Source organism: Poecile atricapillus, chromosome 1, assembly GCF_030490865.1.
Source record: "Poecile atricapillus isolate bPoeAtr1 chromosome 1, bPoeAtr1.hap1, whole genome shotgun sequence".
Classification (NCBI taxonomy): Eukaryota; Metazoa; Chordata; class Aves; order Passeriformes; family Paridae; genus Poecile; species Poecile atricapillus.
In genome coordinates, this window is record NC_081249.1 from 40,309,336 (window position 1) to 40,331,385 (window position 22,050).

The 22,050-nt window shown below is 41.3% G+C and overlaps 1 protein-coding gene across 5 annotated transcripts in view; it reads right to left on the reverse strand.

Moving 5' to 3' along the window:
• Window positions 1-10,460: 10,460 nt before the first annotated feature.
• MBNL2 (muscleblind like splicing regulator 2) overlaps window positions 10,461-22,050 on the reverse strand; it is a 106,506-nt gene continuing 94,916 nt past the window's right edge. For all 5 annotated transcript variants that reach the window (XM_058832710.1, XM_058832691.1, XM_058832700.1 and 2 more), the window contains one exon: window positions 10,461-13,418. In XM_058832710.1, coding sequence (XP_058688693.1) covers window positions 13,291-13,418 — 128 coding nt within the window. In that variant the 3' untranslated portion in view covers window positions 10,461-13,290. The remainder of the gene's footprint in view (window positions 13,419-22,050) is intronic.

The following is a 22,050-nucleotide window of genomic DNA, read 5'->3' on the forward strand; positions in this document are numbered from 1 at the left end:
AAGGACATGGATGAGTGTGCCCAGCTCAGGTGTGGGCCCTTCCCTCCCTCCATCCCTCAGTGGATGCACAGATAGGAGCTAATTCAGGGGTGATCCAGGAGTGGAGAGGCAGCTCTCACCTGTACAGTAACTTGTCTCTTTCTAAATGAAGGTCTGGAGTTTATGCTTGTAGGAGCTTGTGGCGCCCAACCTCTTAATTAGTGAAACAGGAAGTTTTAACTAAATGCTTCAGAATCATGTGGTTTGTATAATCATGTGGTTTGTATATGATCTTTATCAACATAGGAGTTACTGACTGCTGCCCTTCAGAGATAAACATTAAAGACCTGAAAATTATTGCCTGCCAACATTGACTGTCGGGTTTGCCTTTTGGTCTTTAGTTATTGTTGCTTCTTTTTGCTGCTTTGTGATAGATTGTTGGGTTGTTTTTTTTTTAACAGAAACCAGGAATCTCATGTTTTTGATCATGGTAGCTGATGATTTAAGACAACTCAATATCATAAATACATGATAAAATTATTCTGAGGCTGAAGAAAGATTCATGCAAGGCAAAACTAAAAGGAGCTGAGCTTGTGAGGTATACAAAGCTCTCATACTCTTCTTTAGGTCTTCAGTGCTGTACATGAATGCAACACTGTGACTATCATTTTCAAGCAGCCTTTCAGAAGTGTGTTATAGTGGGAGGCATATACAAGCAGGAGATCTGCTTTAAGAACCACAGCTCATTTGCTTAAGAAAAATAATACAGAGAATTAGCTCCAGCCCCTCTTGGCATTTTTCCTTGGGCCTTCAGTGAGAGCTGACCTAACTGCAGGTAGATGCTTGCAAAATAATTTGGGAGCAACCCACAACAAACCAAACAAATCCATAATATTATAATTTCCAGAATTATTTTGGGACTTTCATATAGCTCTGGTCCCACTGCACAGAGGTGAACTGTATCAGGATAGCTTTTCTGGGATAGATTCCAACAATATTTACTTGTGGGTTTGGGATGAACATACTGGGCATATTAGATGACTGATGAAAATGCTAGAACTACTCCATGACAATCTTCTCAAGGTGGTTAGTGCCTGGTCATGCCTCCATTGGAAGAAAAAAAATCATCATTTAGGTGAAAATATATGTGCTGGTATGCACTGTGCTGATTTTAGAGAAAATGTATTTTTATCAGGTAACATGATGGTTTTCTTTACACAGAGGGAGATATGAACAGCAAAATTAGTGGTCGCTGTGGCCCTGTAATGTTCTCTTAAACCATACAAGTCAGCCACCACCTGTCTAGTTAAGGACTAGCTTTTCCTGAAATAGTCATATAAGCAAAGTTTTAAAATTATTAAGAGGGTGCTGGAAAAATTGGTGTAGTATTTTAGAAAGTGATAATTCAATTTGCACATGTTGTCTAAGTACCTGTGTGTGTGTGTGTGTGTTGTTAAGAAGACATAAAGGAGATTAAGAAACAAAAAGACTTTGCTGCAGTGTTTTCCATGGACTTGAAAATCTTCAGCCAGTGTCTCAGCTACTATAAATTGGCATAAACTACCTTAAAGCTGCATTAGTTTATGTGACTCAAGGAGATGACCTCTAGGATTTGTGGGACCACTGTGTGAATACCAGAGCCTTCAGCCTGCCAGGGTCAAAATAAATAATGCCTTTGGAACAATCCTGGCTCCACGCTTACATTTTACTCCTTGATTTAAGCAACAGTGTGTGAAGCAGAGCAGGGATAAGGGAGCCTTCAGCAGCTCTGCACCTTTCCCCAGCAAAACCACCACCAGGCTATTGCCATTTTCATCTTGCAGATGGAAACTGATGAAGAGAGAAGCTGTCTCCTTACTGAAGCGCTAAAAATGCACTTTCTTTTTGGTGAACACAAGAGGCAGTGGCAGAGCTTTCCAGTACTAAGTAAGGGGCAAACCCTTCTGAGGAACATCTGACATGACAAGAAAATTTTGATCCTCCAAGCCCCTCACTTGACTGTGGAATGACACAGAAGGAGGTGGAGAGATGCTCTGGCAGTGCTGCAGCTCTGCCCTTGTGCCCACACAGATGCTTCCTTTGTGTCAGGAAAAAACAAATTAATGGTACCCACCGGCTCTACCTGTGCAATGTGCCCCTCTGCAGGGGTGGGTGGATGGGCACTCAGGGATGGAGCTGGGCAGGTTAAATTGTTATGAATGTAATGCCTGAAGAACAGGCTTTTAAAATAGTTTCCTTTTTCCCCTGAGATAAAAAAGGCAGGGAAGAAAAATGTTGGGAGCTGAGAACTGGCAAAAGGTGCCTATCCAAGCTTTATCCAGAGGAAAAATGCAGCAGTCTGAGAGGTGCCAGGGGTGCTCCTGGCAGGAGTAGCAGAGCACAGAGCCATTCTTCCCTGCAGCAGGTTTGCTGTACTAGCAGGTATAGCTGCAGGCTGCTATCATCATAAACCTCCAGCTATTTTCATTTCATCAAAACAAATGCAAAGTTTGCCTCTAAACAGATATAAAATGCTCTAAAAGAGTCTTGGGTATTTTCTAGCATGGGAAAGATGCAGTGAGACAAGCCCTGTGTCCTGTGCCTGTGTGGGTAAAAGTGTGGAGAGACACCAGGAAAGGTTGAGGAGCAGTTGTTGGGATGCTGGCTTGAAGCTGAGAGAACAGCTAGATGTGAGCCTGTGTCACCAGCATTAAATTAAGGGGATGGCTGCAGGGTTGAGGGCCTAAGGCGCACAGATCCAGCCAGGTCTCTCTTCTGAAGGAGAAGGAGCTTTGGCAGCCCCTTGGCTGAACAGGGACCATCAGTGGCCAAGGGACACTCAAGGGCAGAAACAGGCAGGTGTGTTGCAAGCTTTGTCTCACCTCAGCTGCCTCTTAGATCTGTAGGTGCCCTGTGGAGTTAATCAGCCTCCCAAACCCCCAGACTTCTTATTTTACTGATTTAAAAATAGCCTCAGGCTCCTTAAGGGGCGGCAGCTGAGGAGACTCCCTTGTAACCCAGCTGGCTGAAGGGGCCCTGTAAAACTCACCTGCTCCCTCGGGTCCTCCACAGGGATGTTTTCCAAGTGTGGTAGAAAAAGACATTTTTACATTTCTGTCTTTGCACGTGCTCCAATTCCTCCGTGTTTTGACAGAAAGAAGCACGGCACAAGGGGATGCCAGTGCTGGCATACTGCAGAGGTCTGGCAGAAGGAATCCCAGCAAGGAGAAGCAAACAGAACTTACTGCAGAGGCCACAGACCTTCCTTCTTCATACTTACTAACTTCTCAGAGAGGTCCTGCTACTTCTGATGCCATAGGTTAGGGGACTTTGGGTTTTATTTATTTACAGTGATACCATTTTTCATGTGCAGAAACAGGATAGCTGGTGAGGCTGTTTGGATTCTGCCACAGGATGTGCTGAAGGAATGAAGACACATTTCCCAGGCTGTGCCTCTGAATCCTCTCCTTCGGGTCTTCCCATTACCTTCAGCTCTACCAGAAGGCTGTGGTAAATCTAGCAATCTGCTGGACAAAGCACCAGACACCTGAGAAGAGCTTCTATGGCTTGTTGACAGCAACCTAATTATCCTGGTGGTGATTGCCACAGATGGACACACACTTTGGGATCATGAAAGAAAAACATTGTTTAAAAAGATGTACTTCCATTTCTGTGAGATAGGGTACTCTTCACTGCTGAGCAGCTACCCACAGCTCCTGCAGAGCATGGGCAGTGTCCATAAATCCACACACTAGCTTCTCCTAATACCCTGCTCAAGTAACCCAGCCCAAGTCTATCCTTTCAGCTGTGCATCCAGCTCCAGTAATAAGTGTTTAATCCCAGTGAAGCCCAACTGCTGCAGGTCTTGCTTCTGAAGGACACCACCACAAACGCAGGATGTTTCAATGGGCATCAGCCCCTGTCAATGGGAGCTTCTGACCATGATGCTGCAACATACATTTTTACATAAAACTCACCTTGGACATGTTTGCATTGCTGAGCAAGCTAAATCGAAGTTGTACAAATGCCACATCTTATTAGAGCTATTTTCTTTATTAGTTTTATTGCAAATTGGCTTGAGTCTATAGACTCCTAGAGCATGAAGCCACATCCAGCTAAGTCTTAGAAGCTGAAAACTATAGGAGATGCAGCTGTTTCTCTCTGGAGCATTCATGAGGTAACAATAGTAACAATAAGGGGAAGGAAAATAGAGCAGTTTCATTGTGATATTTTTTAGAAAGTAAGGATTCCATTGAATATAAAATGATCATTGATTTTAGGCACTTTGATGGACTAATGTTTGGTTTTAATGGAGTCATTTAATGAGAAGAGCAGAAAAAGCTGTGTCAAGAGGGAACAACCCTCCCTTTGTATAGAGAGGTGCTGCTGAGTAGAAGTGCGGGAGTCCTTTATTTAAATAGGAATAATTAGATTGTACAAAAAACTTGGATTTGAAAGCAGTTCTGCTGATACATTCCTCTTCAGGAGTAATTATCTGCTGCATTCACCAAAGCCCAAAGGCTGATCTCATTGGATCATCTGCATTATGGCTAAAATTAAAACAAAGGGAGAGGAAGCAAATAAGAAAGGGTGTAAAACTCCCAAATGCCAGGTCTAAAAGGAAGTCCTTCCACCAAGATGGAAGGTGGAATGCCTTTTAGAGTGAACATCAGATGTAGATGGATGTGAAATGCAAATAAGAGAATAATTATGCTGCACTTGGTTTCCACCAACTGGATTCTCATCACGTGATGTCCCCTCACTGCTTTGCACCTTCTGCTTTCCATGGGGCTTCCATCATACTCAAGGAGGGCTCATCATAACCTTTCCTGTGGACAGCATTCACTGGGAAAGACTGGAAGACTTCTCTGGCCAAATAATAGTAAGTAGAAATTGCTTCTGCTGCTGAGGTAGAGATTCATTTGCAATCAGCCTGCTCCATTTGTCTTCTTCCTGACCATAAAATGTTGGACAGAGCAGATGAGACATTGCCTGTGTGGAAGTCGGATCCTCTCTAGGAAGGCTTACACCACTTTACCGTCCATGCAAAACAAATCTGTAATTAAATGGTGCTTTAAATGCTCAGACTGTTGTGGTTTCCTGCTTTAGTTACAAAAATGAAGTTAATTTGTCAATTCCACAGGAACTGACTCACAAAAGCTTCCATAACCTTGCAAGGAACTTCTCTGTATGGTCAAGAACAGCATGGCTCTTAATTTGGATCCAAGGGTCTCCTAAAGAAAGCCAGCAGAGTCAAGTGGATGAAGATAAAAGCCTCTGTGCACTAATTAGGATTGACTAATGCTTCTCCTTAAGTAGCAAAAGGACATTTCCCCCCTGAAGTTTCTCTTAACAGTAAAGGATTCACATTAATGTGCATGAGTAGTGGTGGGGAAAGGTGTTGGATTACTGTAGAGCAGATCACTTAAATCATCTCATCTTTCAGGCAGTGTGCTCAATCTGTGGGGGCAAGATAAATCTGTTCATTGCACCCATTAGTCCTGCAGTGGTGGAAGGACCTCAGTGAGCTCCCCGACCACATGATGCTGTAAAAGCCTACATCATCTCTAGAATCAAAGGAAGAAAAGGGGAACAAGATGCTTTGTAAGAACAACCACCCTCAGACAATAAAGGCACGGAAGCCAGCAGGTGGCATGGAGTTCCCATGGTGCCTATATGCTTAAAAGAGAACCTCGGGTGAAAGCCAGAGCAAGAAGGAGCTGGAGGCAGGATTGTGAATGCACAGCACCCTGCTGAGTGCCCCAGGCTTGATGGAGGAGGGCTCACACTAGGCAGCTCTGTAGGCAGCAGGGCTGGAAAGGTTTCAGAAGAAGCAAGTCTGCCTAGAAGTTCAATGTTGCTACCCTCTGGCAAAGCCTCAGTCACTCTCCATTTGCTTATACAAGAAACCTGGGGCAGAATTCAAAAGGCCTGAATTTTGTGTGGTAAAAGCATTTTTCTGTTCTGCCTGCAGACAGAAAAGGATGCTCAGGAAGAAACTATTGCCACAGTTCAGGCAATCCATACTGTGCTACATCTGGCAAATAGAATGGCTTCAAGTAAGAAAGTGCCAAGCTGGCTGACAAATGGATTTAATTTGGTTTCATTTGCTTTATAGGCTCTCTGTATATATAGAGTCATAGAATGGTTTGGGCTGGGAGGGACCTTTCAATGTTATCTAGTCCAACCCCTTACCATGGCCAGAGACATCTTCAACTCAACAGGTTGCTCAGAGCCCAACTGGCCTTGAATGTTTCCAGGGATAGGGCATCCACAACTTCTCTGGGCAATCTCTTTGAGTTTTTCATCACCCTCATTGTAAAAACCAAATCCTGTCTTATATCTAACCTAAATCTACCCACTTTTAATTTAAAACCATTATTCCTTGTCCTATCACAACGGACCCTGCTAAAAAGTCTGTCCCCATCTTTCTTATGGGCCTCCCTTAGGTACTGGAAGGTACTCCAAGGTATCCCTGGAGCCTGCCCCAATTAATCACCCCAACTCTTTCAGCCTGCCTTCACAGGAGAGGTGCCCCAGCCCTCTGACAATCTTCATGTCCCTCCCCTGGACTCATTCCAACAGGTCCACATCCTCCCTATGTTGGAGACCGCAATCAATCTAACAAATAAGTTGGTGAGAAAAACACCGAACAAAAGTTCCCATACCTACCTGCAACTCCAGATAAAACTGGACTTGAAGAAGTCCAGCCTCTCCCATGATCTAATTAAACAGGAAATAAAATGGGAAGTCCCTTGCCACAGCAGGAGTTGCCAGTATGCTTCTACTACTGCCCAGAAGCACTTGCCATGGATTCCAAGATAACAGCTGAGGAATGGGCAGTACCATCACCCCAGGGACTTCCTCCAGTGATTGCTCCTGCAACGTCCACACTCGTGGAGGGTTGCATTGATTTTCTATTAGAAGAGTTCAACCTCATTTATTTCCTCTGGAATGAGTATAAAGCAGCCACTTTTAAGGCCAACAGGAAAGCAAAACACTTTCTATACCATTCTGTAGTTAGAAAGTCCACTGAAATCTGCTTAAGGCTGACCACTTTTTTCCTTGTGAATTCTCTTTCACTTGTACTTGCTTACACAGCTTTTCTTTTGGGTCCATCTGGCTTGAGGAAGGACACAAAACGGGACTCTTACCTTTCATCATCAGTTATCTTAAACCTAAAAATGAATGTGTAGGCTCCACCAATGCTTGTCCAAGGACAGCTTGTTATCAAGACTTAGAGAAATTAAAGCAATGTAAGTAATTTGGATAGAGTAGGGTACAGTCATTTCACACTTTCAAAAGAACAAATTATTTGCATATAGGGACAGTACATCCCATCGCAACTGCACTCAGCCTATGTTGTTGAGAGAAAAAGTGTAAATATGCAAACTGAATGTCCTCCAAATACCTACAGAGAAGATCAGGATTTTTAACTATCAAACCATTTCAGTCAATCTCATGATTTTGTGATTTCTTGTGCATGGTGGGTGTTTTAAAAGCCATAAAAAAAACATTGTTATTTGTGAAAACAAGTGGGATTCATTGACTAAACCCATCTAAGGTGTTATAGAATATCTGAGACACTTGCATGGGGCTGGCAGACTTAAGTTAACATACTCACCCAGACCTGTGCTCCTCCATGGCAGCAGCTTTAGGCCAAGTGAGTACTTTGCAGTGTCTCATTTGAGACTCCACAGCTGCAGAGAGAAAGCTGGATCCCACTAGAGCAGTTTTCCAAGTGTGAAAAACTTGCAGTCCTGAGCTCTGCTGTCAGCTACCAGCTTTAGCATCTTTGGATGTGCTCCACTGGCATTCAGTGCAGCAGCTACAATCATAAAACAAGGAAGTAAAAGCACTTCCTCTTCCAAGCCCTGCATGAAAAGGAGAGGCAGTCATGGCAAATGCAAACACAGCTCAGGTTTAGCATAGGCAGCACCTGCATGACCATCCCTGGGAGGCTGTTCCTACAAGGTGAACCTCACACCACTGTGGTCACCCTCGCCACCTCCACATCCTGGCATCTCTTTTGTCTGGTGGCCCTCTGAGGAACCACACAGGGCACACCTTGACTGTTTTGTGACAATTAAGACTAAGGAAGACACTCACTGGAATTTGTATTCTTTAAAAGTAGTATTCAAATCCAGTCCTTTGAAGATGAGAGGTGCAGGCCGTCTTTCCTGTAGTGATTTTCCTGAATCATAAAGCCAAGTGTCTTCCTCACATTGCAAGAAGCCTTGATGGAAGTAATGCAACTGCAACCCAGCAGTGAATAAGCAGCTCACACCAACACCTTCCTTTCACATTTCAGTGTTGCATTTTTCCCCTGTTACAGCAGAAGGTATTTTCATGTAATTAAACATGTAATTTATTTTCTACAATTTCTATGGTTTCTATAATTACAGAATTAGAAGAATAACAATTTTGAACACATTTCCATAATTTATCCATTCACAGATAATCAAACTATCTATTCCATACCTATATGCTTGAATATATTACATACAAGTAATAATGCAACAGCTGAGGTGATTTTGCTCTCACACACACTCAAACAATAAAAAACATCTTGACCCATGTAAAAAAGCCTCCAGAACTGCCAATTATATGACATTAAAAAGGCAAGCTACTGGACAAAAGGCTTGTCCAGAGAACTGATTGCAGGCATAAAGAGCATGGTATGCTCAGATGATTGTACAATCAGATGCCAAAGAAGGTGTTCAGCTATTCCAGGTGAGATATTTTTTTTTGGTCCCATGAATTAATGCAATAAATGTCAGTAGCAGGAGATTCAATGCCTGCACTGCTGATCAGCCTTGCTCACAAGTCCTTTTATCTATTGTTACCCACAGTACAGAAATGTAGAGTTCTTCCTGGGCTCTCTTCTGGAGTGGAACAACTCTGAAAGAAAACCCAGCTGCTGTTTTAGTAACTTGCTTGAGAGTCACTCCCAAAGTGCAGCCTGAACATGGTTCAACCAGTTTTGGCTTCCTTTGCTGTATACAAACATGCAAAACTATCCCAGCAGGCTCTTGACCCCTCAAATGTCCCATCCCCTTTTGTTTCATGCTTTTAATTCCAGTGGACAGTGAAAACACCCCAGTGCTCAGATAACTTCAGACTTTTGAACTGACAACCAAGCAAAACATAGGGACTAAGTCTTCTGGCCATGGCTACCCCAGGTGGGGTCCGGGGAGGTGCATGGCCAAGGGTGGTGCGTATGCACCGGGCAGTCTGCTGATGGCTGATGTTGGGCACCAGCACACTGCTGCAGCCCTTGGCCTGACATGTGGGCCACAGCAGTGGCCACAGACTGTCCACAAGGACGTGCATGGCAGGGGGGAAAAACAAGAAGTTTCTAAAGGCTCTTCTCTAGAAGTTACTTGCTTCATTTTGGAAACTCTGATGTTATCTGAAGGGGGTACGCTCTGCACGTGGACATGTACAGACACTGTGGGTTTGCTGTGGCCCCTGAAAGCTCATAGCTTCCATGAGCACTTCTCCAGTGCCAAGAAAGTGTCAAAGCTGACAAGAAACAAAGCAGCTTTTAGACAAGAAAAGTGGCATGTCCTGACCCTTCTTGGCAGCTGACAACTGTCCAGGGTGGGGTTTAACATAAGAAAGTGTCAACAGACAGGCTTTCTGCTCCTGAGTCATTAGGAGTTGAATTTTAATCATTTGCTGCTTCTGCTCCACAATACCCTTGCAGCCCTGTAATGCTCCAGTCCTTCCCTGTCCCTGCAAGTCATCCTGTTTCTCCTCTCCATCCCACATACTCGTTCTCAGCAGGCTTCTGGCTTAGTACGTCTCTGATACATCCAAACAGACTGATTGACCTGGTGGTTTTCCACATCACTTGTGACTTTGGGCTCCTTTCAAACCAGCCCAGTGCTAATGAAGCGTAGACAACTTCATGACACAAACTCTTCTTGATTCTGCAAAAATTGCATTTCCATTCTTTAAAAGCATTTTAAACAAAATAAATTAGAGAAGGCAGTGTGAAGAAACCACGGAGCTGCCAGCCAGAGGTTTTAATCCCTCCTCTGTCACTAGCTTGTCATTCAATCTCTGCCCGTGGGCACACAACTCCTCTGTGATACTGCTCTCTCCAGAGGAACTAGCAGGGATTATTTGTTGGTGTAACAGCAAAGGATGTGCCACCACAAATTCCCACAATGGTCAGGCAATTGCGAGCCACACCCCTGGGATAACCAGTGCCTGCCTGCACCCTGGCATGCGCGGGTGGGCAGAAAGGGCTCGGGACGGCTGTTGGAGGCTGGAGCCGTGTGGTACAGCATCCTCGGCAGGAGAAGGGCATGGTCTTCCTCACGCATCATCTGCATGTCCTGCACTTAAGGATTTGTTACCTGAACAAGCAATTAAGGAAAAAAAAAAAATACACTTTTTAAAAGATTCCTCCACTTTCTTTAGGAGATTTTTTTGTTACCCCAGGCCCTTCTTCCTAGAGCACGCCACAAGAAAGGATCGCCCCGACTCCGCTCTCATTTTAAAATGCTTCTTTTTATTTCAGTGGTTGTACATTGGGTGAATGAATTTAACGTCACAACAGAAATAGAATGGCTATTTAACAGACCACTAGTAATCATATATGCTGGAAAGGGGTGAATGGAGGGGTTTCTTTTAACTGTTACCGAAATATTCATTGTACGTGTCGTCAATTATGCTGGATGAGAGAGGCAAACGAAAAGGTATTTTGGTGAGGTGCTGTATCCTTTGAAGAAAATAAGCACTGAGACATGTCAAGTAGCTTGAAACCATGTCCCAGCTACAGTATTCACTGTCTCCATGTTGGCCCATCTCATGGTTCTTTTAGGGGGTTATATTTCTTGTTGCATTTTTTTTTTAATTAAACAAAGCATTTAAAATTTAATCATTTTCATTAGACTTTTTTTTTAAAATATAAACAAAGTTTTGGCAAATAATATTTATACAGAAAAATAGTTTTAGATCTTCCCAAATTTTGAAATAGTCTATAAAATTACTTTATAAATAAATAAAATGCAGAATCTGTTGTACATGTATTTGCACATCTCTGTAATTGCCTCCTTACTGTTAGCATAGGTTTGTACTTGTACAGTTTTCAGGAATATTACAAAGTCATAAAGTCGGAAAGTGGATCTCTTATTAAAAATACATTTTCTTTTTTTGTCTGTCAGTTTATCTGGATGAAAGACCTGATGTATCTGAAGCTTCGACATCCATGGGCAAAAAATAGTAATATTGGATTAATTGTAAAAAACATAGAATAACAGTAATTTTGAAACATAAAAAGTTCACACAAAACGATGTCTTGAAGTTATCTACATAAAATATTTAAACATGGATAATTTACCATTTAGTATTATACAATAAGCTACCCAAATGCCTAAATTAACTATTATAAAAAAATAAAAACAACTTTGACAGATATAGGCAAGTTGCAGTGTCAACTACCTAGTTATAATGACTGAGAAAGTCTACAAATATTAGTGTTTTAATAGTATATAATGGTAATACCTTAACTGCTAAAGTAACAAGTTAAGATACGTTATTTTTCCACATATTAAACTAATGCAACGTTACAAGCACTATGTTAATTTTACAACCGAATTGTGATTATTTTTTTTTCTTTTGGATGATCAAATCTCCAGCTTTATATATAAATAGATAGTAATTAGACATTGGACAAACAAGATTTAGCCTGGAAAATAAATTTCCTAGACAAATAATAATAATATGGTTAGTGCCTTCAGTCGTTCAGAACGGGCAGTGCTGCCGAAGTTTAAAATAGTTTACAATCAATCTGAAGAGGTTAAGTTAAAATACTGCAATCACTAGTAATGTCCACATAGAAAACTTATGCTGCAAACAATTATACATAATATCCACTTATAACAGCTGTCTTGTTTTTTTAAACAATAATTTAAAAACTATGTCATTTATGTGATACATGTGCAACATATAAAATGTGAAATATGAAATATTTGGTACAATAGTGCTTGAAACAAATCTCAAATCAAACAAATGAAATTTTAATTATACATATATAATTACCTTGTAAATCAACAAAGTATTTAAAAAAGTAAACAACATTAAAATCTGCTTCATCCATATATATGTATGTATGTATATATAACATGTATATAACTGTATTAAAGATATCTTCATACTTTTGTGACATAAAATATGTTTTTAAAGGAAAACAATTAAAAGAACTATTTTTTCTCCACTCTAATCTGGTTACAATCTTATAATCCAATTAAAAAAATGCAAATACAGTAATGATTTATTACACTGAATCTCATTCTACATTCTTAGTGTTCAGTTAATAGCCTAGATTAAAGTCACCTATGAAGCTTTGGTGACTCAACTGAATTTTAATTAAATTAGAGTATCATACAATCTCTTCATCTACAGCCTTCTTTTTTGCCTTTTCTTTTGTTAGTTTGGTCTTGTTTTGTTTCGTTTTGTTTGATTTTACACTTACAGAAATTACTTCTTAACAGCTTGGATCTTTTTTGGTAACCTGACTATGAGTTTCAAAGATTATTCACGTCCGGTGAGATTTGACTGTTGGCATCAGGCTCACTTTCATCAAGTCTGATGTGACAAAATTTAGGCACTTCTGCAAAGTCTATTTTAAAAACATTATAAATATACTCGTAAAATAATGTTCTCAAGACTTTGTTCTTTTGGGGATTGAAAGGGGTATGAAGTTCATACTGTGCAAAATTTTTAAAATTTTCTTCTGCTATTCTGCTATGATTCAAATGCAACTTCTCCATACAAGTCAAACACCAACCATGTGCATCTAAAGACTTTGTGCTTTACTTTGGACTTCTGGCTAAAAAGATCTGATTGGCAGGATGATGTGCAGGACACCGGGCTGCGTTTTACTTCCTCTGTCTTGGAATCAACTCACCAAGGGAGTAAAACCAAGATTATTTTTTTTAACTGAGAAGAAAACCCCGAATCATAGTTTGGGTGAAAATTAAACCTGCAACTGGGGAATGTTTTTAGCCAATGCAACTCAATTATTGCTGAGCTCGAAAGATTCATAAACATGGAATCTCACGAGACTAACTGATCTGGACCATTTTTGTTAGGTGTAGTTATGGAGAAACGACAGTATTTGCAATAATTAAACTATGCTTAGAAAACCTTTAAAACTAAATGTTATCCTTTATGTCTTGAAACATCACAGCTGGTATCAGGTAGTTAACTATTTTAGGTTGGAGTATAGTAAGCATACCATATTTAATATTCATATATGACATAGCAGCACTAGCTTTTTTGAGTTTTTTGATTTGTCCATAAGAACAAATTCTTGACTTAGCATGCAGTTTGTGGCAACTCTAGAGAGGAGGAGACGGGGTAGTATGTACAGTAGCCGTGCTTGGCCGTCCGCAGGGAGGCTTCGTGACACTCCGTTCCACTCCTGCCAGCTATTTCAGGATTATCTGTTGAGAGAAAGGGAAAGCGTGATCGCGCTTTTAGGTGACGTGGGGAGAGCAGTGCGCCCAGATGGCCGGCGCTGGCCTGAGCTCAGGCACAGCTCACACGGGACAGTGTCCTGTGTGGGACAGCGTCCCGTGTGGGACAGTGTCCCAGGTGGGACAGCGTCCCATGTCCTCAGGCTGCCTTGGAGGCGTTTGTGTCTCACACATGTGGTTGTCTTCCCCTGCACACAGGTCCTCATGTGCATGAGAACGCACAGAGGGGGTACTTTATGTGTCAAAAGACTGGAGGGCAGTGCTGAATCCAGGCCTGGCCATAGACAGGGTGTGCACCCTCAGCACCCTGCCTATCAGTGGAGGTGGAAGTCCTGCACCTCCTGGAGGAGCTCAAAGTGCATCCGTGCCTGGGGCCATTCTCCAGCCCCCACCGTGATCCCAGGAAGTCAGGAATGACCAGGGGAAACAGTGGAGGCACGGCTCCTTGCCACTAACAGGCAAAAAGATGTACTGGGCTAGGTGTTTTCACAAAGCAAAAGTGTCTTTTCAATGCACTCTTAGCAGCTGCTTATTCCCTAAAAAGATTAACTGCAGATCAGTGAACTTGAGAGGTTTTCTCACGCTTCCTTATGGCAAGCATTCCAGGGGGATTACTATAGTGGTACCTTTGTGCACCTAACTAGTCACTAACCTTGCTGCTTTACCTTCATGGTGTCTCAAATGGAGGGTGAAGCAATCATTTTACAGGTGCAAACTCTCGTGCTTCCAATACTGTGAAGGTTAAATGCACAATGTACTCGGCAACTGACTCCACCTGCTCACAGTATTGGAAAATGGTTCAGATTTCCATCACCTGCCTGAAATGGTTGTCAGTGAAAGTGATATCAAAAGGCAGGGGTGTGATATTTTATCACGCCATTGCTATCCTGTGCTCCAGATTTAACCACAAGTCAAGGAATTGAGAGTGTATTGCCTGCTCTTCCTGTTTCATTTGGCACTTGGCGTGTTTTTAAGTTGTATTTGCAGGTGGTATGCAAGGCAGTCATAACAGCATTTGGACCTACTTGTGTATTATGAAGCTAGAGCACTGCTTAATGCAATATTTCTATTTAGAGGGCGGGGAAAAGGTGTTTGGAAAGTAACTTCAGCAACATACTACCTCTGACATACACACCACCAAAAAGAAACACGCTTGGCTCTGTGTGGCAGGCACTCATCCCAGTCCCCTGCCCATCACCCCCACTGCCCCTCACAGCTGCACTGCCTCGCTCTCTGTACACAAGCACCATCTCCCTGACCCTAAAGACCTTGCCAGCAAGCCAAAAAGCCATCTTTGATTGCCATCAGCTCTGGAAATCTGGTGACATGTGAGGCCCCATTGTAATGACACTGTACAAACACCTGCTGCTCCAAAGGACTTAACATCTAAATACATCATGCACACAACAAGGACATATATTTTTAATGAACTTCCACCCATTGTGAGTTTGTTAGCTTATCGCCTATCTTCTGTTTCCTTTTGAAATAACAAAGAAATACCTTTGCTCAAGTAATAAAGCCCTGCCTGTGATAACCCTGGTGCAGCTCCAGCACAGTGATTTGACAATGTGTATAAAGAACACAGCTGTGCTGAAAATAAGAAATGACCAAGATTTTCAGCACTAGTATTTTTAGCATGTTACAACCCAACATGTCAATGTAATTAATAAAACAGCTTTAGCTATACTGGGTTAGCCATAATCACACAAGTGTATTTAAAGGATCCTAAGGTCTCACTTAATGGGACATAACCTGAAACTTTCTCAGTAAGTTTTTTACTCAGTAAAATCCCAGAATTCCAGACACTGCAGCTGACTACATCATCTGCCAACTTTTGAGGGGATAAACTTGCATTTTCCTATAGCTTTTTCCCCTCACAGTACAGGGAGACAGGTAACTGCCCCATGTGCCAAGGTTACTTTGGTGAAACAGTCCCATAAGACCAGTGTTCACAATTCCCCTAAAATGTGTGACAGAGAAGGCAGAAGGCCTAATCTCAGGCTGTTTCTTGGGAAAATGGTAGGACTATTCCTGGCATTGTGATTAATCCAAGTGCCATCCTGCTGTGTGCCAGGCAGGACAGAGGGTTCCTGGGAAATGTGAAAGAGGAGGGACCCCTTCTCTTCCCTGCCCTGGTGAGTGACAAAGCCCAAGGTAATAACTTCACTGCCATGTCCCTATTCCTGCGTTTTCTCTCCTCCTGTCAAAACTCAGGAAAACAGCGAAGACAACGTAAACACTTTCTGTGCAAGCATGTCCTGTTTATGGGTTGCAGGTGCCAGAGGAGCAGCTGGAGCTCTTGCTGCCATGGCTCTCCCGCTGCCAGTGGCTGTGGAGCTGGCTTGCTCCCACCACATCATCCTCGATGTGCCACCCCTCGTACAAGGGCCGTAACTAGGGCACGTTGCACCCGGCTATTTCTAGTACACGTAGGAGTTCTCCTAGGAAAAAGCCCTCAAGTCTCTCCTTCAGAACAAGTTTCTCCAGTGCAGAGTTACAGAACTGAGGAGCTACATTTATTTTTTTAACCTTTGCCACAAAGTGCAAAATGTCTCCCATAGTCTTTTATTACATGTTCACACCGTATTTCTCAAAAGATATCACAGCTCTGCCACAGCTACATACACAGGCATCAGCTTCTGCCACTGTTTTTTTTTTTTTCATTCTGTCTGACAGAGAAACATAAAATGCTAAACTGCTTTACATGGAAAACACACTGTGAACCTGTCCTGTTTAATCTACAAATGAAGTAATAAACTGTGATGGAAGGTGGAGGTTATCTATGTCTGCATCAATGCTAATTGCTCCATCACTAGCATGCTGAAAAATGAGCTGTACTAGAGAAGGAACATCACTGCAAGCACTTTCTACAGAGTCTGCACTCCCTCATTACTTGCAATTAGGTCCAGCCGCCTTCATGTTCACTAGTCTTTGAAGAATTCCATCTCAAATGCACATATATATGACTTGTATTTGCTCCAATACTATTATAATATACTTCACAGCAACCGGATGTAATGTCATGATGCTTCTACCATGGTATAAATAAGAAAAAACCCTGGAAAACAAGACTATATAAAGAGTGGGCATTGCCCCATGTACAAAGGTCTACAGGTCAAGCATGGGAAAGCATTTTCTCATGCTCTGTATGGATAAGATCCACAGGTGTGGATATGGCCATACCAGAAAACACACCTGCTGCTGCTGCTGCAGTAAAAGATCTAATAAGACTATTGCCAGCATAAGCAGAATGACCTGGCACTTAGAGTCTTGAGTAGTACCTCACAGAAGATTTAATAACAGAAAAGGGCATTTTTTGGAGGTAATCACAATAAAGGTACCCTCTTCATCATCTTCTTGCTTGGTACCTGTTTGAAGTGGCAGAAAGCTGTCCACCTTTTAGATTAAAATCATTCATACTGTGCCAGTGGTAGTTCAGACCTCCCTGAAAGTAGTAACACAAAGACTGAACCTAAATTTCTGCAAACTGCTTTCTAAATTCGCTCCTCAAAATTTTCCAGCTCTTTAGAGGTGACATTTTCAGCTCCTAAGTATCAAGATTTTCCTTCCTACCAGAGTATGGCTCTTTTAGACTTTAACCTTCAGGATTTTTGAGTGATCATAGTAGTCATTAAGCCCCTCATGCAACACAGAACATCCTGAAATTCCGGGCTGCTGGTAAGTAAAATTCTGCTGTGTCATCCAGGGGAATAACAACCAAGAGAGATGTTACTGCCAATGGTTTCAGCTTCTCACCAACTACCAGTGCAGATAAATTGATTTGGGAGTTCCTCAGACCCAGCAAAGGTGGCTGTGATCAGCCATTGTCTCAAGACTTAAAAAGTAAAATTTCAAGTCTTGAATTAAAGTAAAAATTCCATTTTTGTGAACTCTCTTCTGACATCCAGGTTACTGCTTTACTTGATACAGTTCATGGAATTGACCAAATTACAGAGAATCATGAATAGGTTCTAGGAATTACAAGAACACTGTTTGATGTGAGATTTTCTGTTTTGAAGCTACAATTCACAAAGCTTCTTTGCAGTCTCTGACTTAAATTCATTTTCCAGTTACAGATTTATTATACAATGATGAATACAGAAAATTTACCATTCTGTATGAATTCCGTGTACATGAACTCTTGTTCAACTAAAGGTCTGTCACAGTGGATCAGCTGGAAAACATGACTTTGCATCTACCACTGACATGTTTCTTTTTCAGAAGTTTTTAAAATATTACTCAAAAATGCAGAGTGCTTTATAAACCCTAATATATTTTAAGATGTTAAGATTGCATATGATCTTTACATTGCAAAGCACTTACCTCTCCAAAAATTAACTCATACATAGCAAACATTCTGGTCTGCTCAGCCTTCCATTTTGAAAGCAATGTAGTAATAGGAGTTTCTTGTAAACAAGATTTATCTCAGAGCATTTCAGACATGAATGCCTCAGCTGGTCACCCATTTTACATCTTCCTAGGCTACCTCAGGAAACTTATTTTAGCGTGAGACAGATTATCAGTCCATGATGCTTTTTTGCCCTCCACCAAATTAAAGAGTCTATGGTGAACAGTTTGCACCAAGATATTTAACTTTCAGATACCTGTGTCAGGATAGATGAACCCTTCCACAGTGACATTTTTCTGTTTTCATGTTTTTCACACGAGTAGCAGACTGGTCAGATATATCTGGGGTATACATTAAAAATGACAGATATTTTCAGACAGCCGGTTCATATCAGGCTGTCTCATAACTTCTCTCTCTTTCTAAAAATAAAAATAACACCAAGTATTTCTTCCTTATGACAAGGAACCCAAGACTATTTATATTTCTCCATGCCTTTGGGAAATGCCTCCATGTCTTTATTTTTCATTTTCTCTTAGAATGTTATCTTGTAGTATGTCCCTTGCTCCTTTTCTTCAAAATAAACAACTTTGTTTTTCTTTTTTTTAATTAGTAGTGGAAAAATAAGTGTTCAGACACTTCTTGAAAGTAATCTCTATTGTATCAGTTATACCTGGTCTTATTTAATTTTTACATAGCCTTACAGATGGACTTTTCACCTCTTTTTCCTCACAGATTCTGCAGCAGCAGCTCCACGGAGCACCATCCCAAACATTCCACTTACCCACACCAGGGCTCCCACCAACACTGTCCCATGGGATAGGTTTTCCCTCTGTCTCAACTGCTGACAGCTGAGCAGTTACTTGCTTGCAGTAAATGCAGCCTGGACTTTTTCCTTTGCTATCCTTTCTCCCCTGAAACCTCATTCTCATTTCCAGCATATTATCATTTAATGGATAAGTGCTTTGTTTTATTCACTAGCCATGGTCCTCTCCTCGATTCTGGGCAGCAGAAAGATTTTATCTTATTGCTTTTCCATTAATCCAGTGCAACCCAAATATATTTGTCTACCTTGCTTATCAATAAAGTGACCTCTGATTTGAACACAGTGAGTGAGATATCTGGGCCCCAGATGGCTGCCTGTCCATACAGGGCCAGGCATGGGGGGCATCAGGTGTTTCCTGAGGGCTGGCAGTCCTATTTCCTTGGCTTTCTCATTCCCATTCTCTCACATGGTAATTCCTGTGCCTTGCTCCAGCCTCTTTTCTTCCCTAAATCTGAGTGTGCCCAGTTCTGCCTGTCCCATATGTTGACAGTATGCCTCTGGAAACGGCTGAGGGTCAGATGTCCACGCTAAAGTGGACACATCTGCTCACACATTTTCATTCCATCAGGCACAAGCTGTTGGCCATCAGGGTGTCACAAAACTGACAAAGACCTTGTCTGAATCCAGCTCTTTGTGACGATCTAAAAAAAAAGTTCAAGGCAATTATGGGATCCCAAAGGGTTGAAGGGTTCAGCAGCATCATTCTTCTCATTTAATTGTCACAAGGTCCTGAAAGAAGAGACCAAAGCCACTTGTGCTGCCAACTTCTTAGCTTGCTTATGAGCTTCAATAGGTATTTACTCAAGTAATAACGTACAATATTTAAGTTCAACTTAGTAAGTATTTACTCGCTCTGGAGAAACAGAGGATTAGTTGGTTTAGAAATGAAAGCAATCTGGCCTTATTTATTCTTCTTTAAAGTAATAAATAATGCAGTGCTAAAAATTGATCATAACATACTCTAATATATTCTACCAAAATCTATTTTTAACTCATTGCAGAGGCAGCAGGCAGACTATATAGAAGTGAGAGAACTACTGCTGTAGTATTTTAGGAGCACCCATACAGTGACTGTTTTGGACAGCCACTCAATTTTACCTTCCAGCAGGTCTGAGCTACTGCAGTAATCTGTGGTTTTCACTTCCTACTTTTAGGTAATTTTCCTCCTCTTCTTGAATTTTAGAAACTGCCAGAATAGGCTTGTACAGAGAAACTGAGAGCACAAATTGTGCATTATCCATGGAAGTGCCCATATTCCTCTTGCAGGGGTGTTACTTCTCCAGCCCTGACATCCTCACTTAGCCTTTTTTTTTTTTAACAAAACCTGCTTTGCATTTTCCTTTTAGACACCAAGCATGCCCACATCATGCAAGATGAGGCTGCCACTACACATACAGCACCCTTTTTAGGTGAAGGCACCACTGCACGCAGGGCACAGCCAGCATTTCTGCAGGCTCCTCAGCAGATATCACTACTCTGAAACCCCTCCTCTCCCAAAATCTGGCACTCCAGTTCAGACTCCATTCAAAGCAAGAGACAACATCCAGAACTGAAGTCAAACACAGGAAAGTAACAAATTCGTGTTCATCAAGGTTATTCATAAGACCTTGTGTCAGTTTTATAAAACTCACTTCTCTGAGGAAATCTTAACCTTCCTGACTTTTGACTACTTGCCACTACCTTAATTTTCTTCTTATCTGATTACTCTCACATAAACAGACACACATATTAATGTGTGCCATAGCAGGTAATATTGCACCAAAAATGAAGTCAGGCAAGTTAGCAAACTTCTGCATCCAGCTGAAAGTCACAACAAATACAATCAACAAAAATAAATATATAGATGTTTCCAGTGCAGCCTCCTGCACACTCAAACCCAAAGACTGGCATTTCTAGTAGGCAATAAATCATACTTTACCAACATATCAAGATAAAAATGATATTTCTTTAATTCAAGGGGAAGAAGCACCTAGAGATGTCCAGATGCAATTATTTTAAAGGACAGAATCCTAGACAAGTACATCTGGAGCTCCGCACTGCTCTGTGTTGTTAAAATTTTATGATGGAAAAACCCAGACTCACATGGAGCCGTATGTATACACCATGAAACTAATTCATTTCCCCCCAAATGCCTACAAAATTAGTGGACCTTAGAAATAATTCCCTATGTTTAAATAATAATTATATACCCCAAAAGACTTTTATTCCACTTGTCAAAGTATCGGCTGTTGAATAATTGAAAGCAAGAACACAAAATGAAGTTATCATATCAGACATCAACACTTTTTCTTTAAAATTCTGTAACAGAGAAGGGAAATCTGTTTTGATTTTTGTTACATAAAAGAATGAAGCCTTCGCTTAGTGCTGATGTTGTGTGACAGTGCCATCTAGCAGGATACCAGAGGAAGTCAGGTTTTAGTCCTATACAGGGGAGAGGGGTATGATGGGAGAATTTCTAAAAAAAAACCAAAAACTAAAACAGAAGAGATTTTTCCGTTTCTTCCCCACTGGCTTCTTGTATATGAACATGCGATCTAAAGCTCTGTATACAAGCCTGCTGGAGCTTTTTATCATCTACAAAGAAACAACATGCCATGTCAAGAGGCCAAAAATATTATTAAAACAAAGATTTGGCTGAAGTTTGCATGAGACTAAAATAGAGTTCCACTATACTTTCCAGACTCATCTTTTGGTTTTGCTTTTCTGGTGCCTTAGAAAATAGTTTTGCCACTTACTTTGTAGCATCACTTGTTTCAAGTCAATTCAAAGGATGTTTTCTCGACACTGTTCAAAATTTGCTGTGGGCTTTAATATTGGAAACTCTCACTTCTTGAGTGTGCGAGTCACAGCTACTTACCTGTAACTCGGTGTCAGACAAGATAATTTGAGTGAGATGAGGCTTGTGATTCTTGTGTGTCTAGCACGAAAGAAGCAGCAAGCAGTTTGAGTTTGCCTTTCCTACTGTGACAAGCTATTGCTATTTAAATACCTTCTCTAGAGAAATGGTTCTTCATGATCAAGGGTTACTTATGTTTGTTTTTCCAGCCTGGTGCAGGTACAAAGCAAGATTGTCAGTCCTTAGGTGAGCTCACTAGATGCCCAACACTGTTCTGCTCCAAGTTGGCTCCCTGAAAGTATTCACTCTGATAATGTGTCTTGAGGATGGAACCTGTTCTTCTGTCTCCTTTTCTGGACTTTTCCAAGTCAGATTCAAATCTTTCTCCTGTTAGAACAAAATTTTCTATAGGAGCATTGGAACTTTATGGAATTTTTAGACCAAAGCTTTCAGTCAGGAAAAAAAAAACCAACAAAAAAACCCCAATTAAAATTGTTTAGATACTCATTATTCCCAGAAAAAGTACTTTCCTACCTGTTCCCTCATTCTCTCAGAAACTGCAATTAAAGATTTTCAAACCACTAACATGAAT